This window comes from Branchiostoma belcheri, unplaced genomic scaffold, assembly GCF_001625305.1.
Source record: "Branchiostoma belcheri isolate BF01 breed outbred unplaced genomic scaffold, Haploidv18h27 scaffold12, whole genome shotgun sequence".
Lineage (NCBI taxonomy): Eukaryota > Metazoa > Chordata > Leptocardii > Amphioxiformes > Branchiostomatidae > Branchiostoma > Branchiostoma belcheri.
In genome coordinates, this window is record NW_017802602.1 from 232647 (window position 1) to 235502 (window position 2856).

The 2856-nt window shown below is 43.0% G+C and overlaps 1 protein-coding gene across 1 annotated transcript in view; it reads left to right on the top strand.

Moving 5' to 3' along the window:
• LOC109462899 (mitochondrial dynamics protein MID51-like) overlaps positions 1-2378 on the top strand; it is a 10078-nt gene extending 7700 nt beyond the window's left edge. Inside the window, exon 7 of the mRNA XM_019759530.1 lies at positions 916-2378. Within this exon, the coding sequence (XP_019615089.1) occupies positions 916-1087 (172 nt within the window). The 3' untranslated portion in view covers positions 1088-2378. The remainder of the gene's footprint in view (positions 1-915) is intronic.
• The last annotated feature ends 478 nt before the right edge of the window (positions 2379-2856 follow it).

The following is a 2856-nucleotide window of genomic DNA, read 5'->3' on the forward strand; positions in this document are numbered from 1 at the left end:
CCATTGAAAGCTCCATGCGGCACGCACGGCACTGGTGTTGGGAAAACGCAGATATCAAAGACACCCGCGACCGCAGAAACTTCGTGTCAAAAGTCAGTTTTCCTTTATTTCATACACATATGGAGTCTAATTTTTCAGTTCACATTTTTAGTAATGTAGCGATCGGAAAATTATCACAAGGCTCATAACGGTCGTAGCCCGAGGTGGGGTGGTGTTACGGCCGTGGTGCTTAGTGGGTTACGGTCAGCCGCGACCGCTATCGGCGGTGTTGACATGCCGGCGGGACCGGAATGGGGTGACCGCTGACCGCGTTGAACAGTGACCGCTATAGACACGATTCTTAATGCTTACGTCAATGGGAAAAATTCAAGGGACCGGCAAAAACTGACCGCTATGGCCGAGTGACCACTATACAAAGGTGACCGCTAGTACAGGTTTGACTGTATTTTGTAACTGTATTTTCTTATTCTATCATTTATTATTATTAGGCCACACCAATTTAATTTCTTGGTTAACGGATTTTTCTAGAAAAATAATGGAGCGGGCGGGCGAAAAAAAAATAAAAATAAAAACAGGCCTAGGCATCGTATTATGGCCCAAAATGGTACGATAGAAGCCATGAAGTCAACACACCAGGCTGGTTCAAAATTTAAACAATGAATTTTGAACTTTTAATGATACCATTGCATTGAAAGATGGAATAACTGTAACGTTAACAACTAGGATGGAAAGGACTGTTTTCAACTGTTCAGGACAAAATATGAGCATTTTGCAGTTGATTCTGGATTTTTATTTTTATTTGCAAATCAGAAAAAAATGAAGCGGCGAATCCGTTAACCAAGAAATTAAATTGGTGTGGCCTTAGGTTACTAAAAAAAAAAGAAAAATACTAAGTTGATTTTGGTGTTGTTCCAGATATGAGGACATGCTGCAGTACCTGCAGGGCTCGCTGGCTAAGGGGGCGCTGCTGCACTACTTTGATGAGAGCGTGAACCTGTTTGCCGACGTCGACACGGAGACGCTGCAGACCGCGCACCGCGTCTTGACCCTGGCCGTGGCGCACCCCGCAAGCCTGCTGCGCAGATGAGACACCTGCAACACCTGCAGCTTACCTGGGACACCTGTACAACACCTGCAACACCTGTACAGTTGTACATACCTGTAAAACACCTGTACAACACCTGTGGCTTACCTGTACAACACATGTAGCTTACCTGGGACACCTGTACAACACCTGTAGAGCTGTACATACCTGTAAAACACCTGTAGAGCTGTACATGTGCAGAGATGAGGCGCCTGTGACACCTGCACACACCTGGGACACCTATACACACCTGTAGCACACCTGGGACACTTGTACAGACCTGTAGCACAGCTGTATATACCTGTACATTTACGGAGATGAGACACCTGCACAACTGTTCACCTGGGCTACCTGTAACAGCTGTGCAGAGCTGACACACCTGAGACACATGTATATACCTGTAGCACACCTGTACAGCTTTGCTTAGAAATACCTGCATTACCTGTATATACCTGTAGTACATCAGATTCTGTAAAACTGTGCAGAGATGAGAAACATGGACTACCTGGATATCACACCTGTAAAACACCTGTACAGTGGGACACCTGCGCTACTCTCTACCTGCTTCAGGTGCAATAAAGGCTTTTTATATGATAGCAAACTACCACAAGTGACAATGTGTGGGCAAACTGCCACAAGTGACAATGTGTGGACAAACTGCCACAGGAGACAATGCATGTGTGGGCAAACTGCCACAAGTGACAATCTGTGGGCAAACTGCCACAGGAGACAATGCATGTGTGGGCAAACTGACACAAGTGAAAATGTGTGGGCAAACTGCCACAAGTGAAAATGTGTGGGCAAACTGCCACATGTGAAAATGTGTGGGCAAACTGCCACAGGTGATAATGTGTGGGCAAACTGCCACAAGTGAAAATGTGTGGGCAAACTACCACAAGTGACAATGTGGAGGCAAACTACCACAAGTGACAATGTGGAGGCAAACTGCCACAAGTGACAATGTGTGGGCAAACTGCCACAGGTGGCAATGTGTGGGCAAACTGCCACAAGTGACAATGTGTGGACAAACTACCACAAGTGACAATGTGGGGGCAAACTGCCACAAGTGACAATGTGTGGGCAAACTGCCACAAGTGACAAAAACATTTTGGCAGCTTCACATTTAAGAGCCATTACCTAAACTATTTATTATTGAGAAATGATAATATAGTCACAGTAAGTATAGTATAGAAATAGATAAATATGTCCATATTTGTGTATATAATGTTACACCTGTTAATAAATCCCAAAGTTAACAAATTGTCGGGTGTCTCATTTTAATTTATGATTTCTCTTTTTCCTTTCTTGACCCACAAACGTATGCACAATGTAAAATGTAGCTATAAAATATATGTAATTTGCAAATATTCCTAAAATACATGTAACATCCGTGTCCATAGTATCACCAGGGTCCATAATATTGCCACCTTGCATTGAGGAATAGTGTGCTTTAAGATATTTTTACTGCAACATACTTTTGGTATGCACTCCTGCACACCTCAAATGTACATACCTAGGGTATGTTGCAGTAAAAATATCTTAAAGCACACTGTTTTTTCAAGGTGGCGATATTATGGACTATGGTGATATTATGGACACAGATGTTACTGTCAAATGACAAAAATGTAAAAACATTGTCTATTATGGATTTCACCTCAATACATTGTAGCAGATGAAAAAATAGTCCAAGACTCCAAAGACTATTCCATGATCAGGGTCTACCAATAGACTTGTGACAGACGCCACTTTGATAACGGTTGAAAATAAACAAG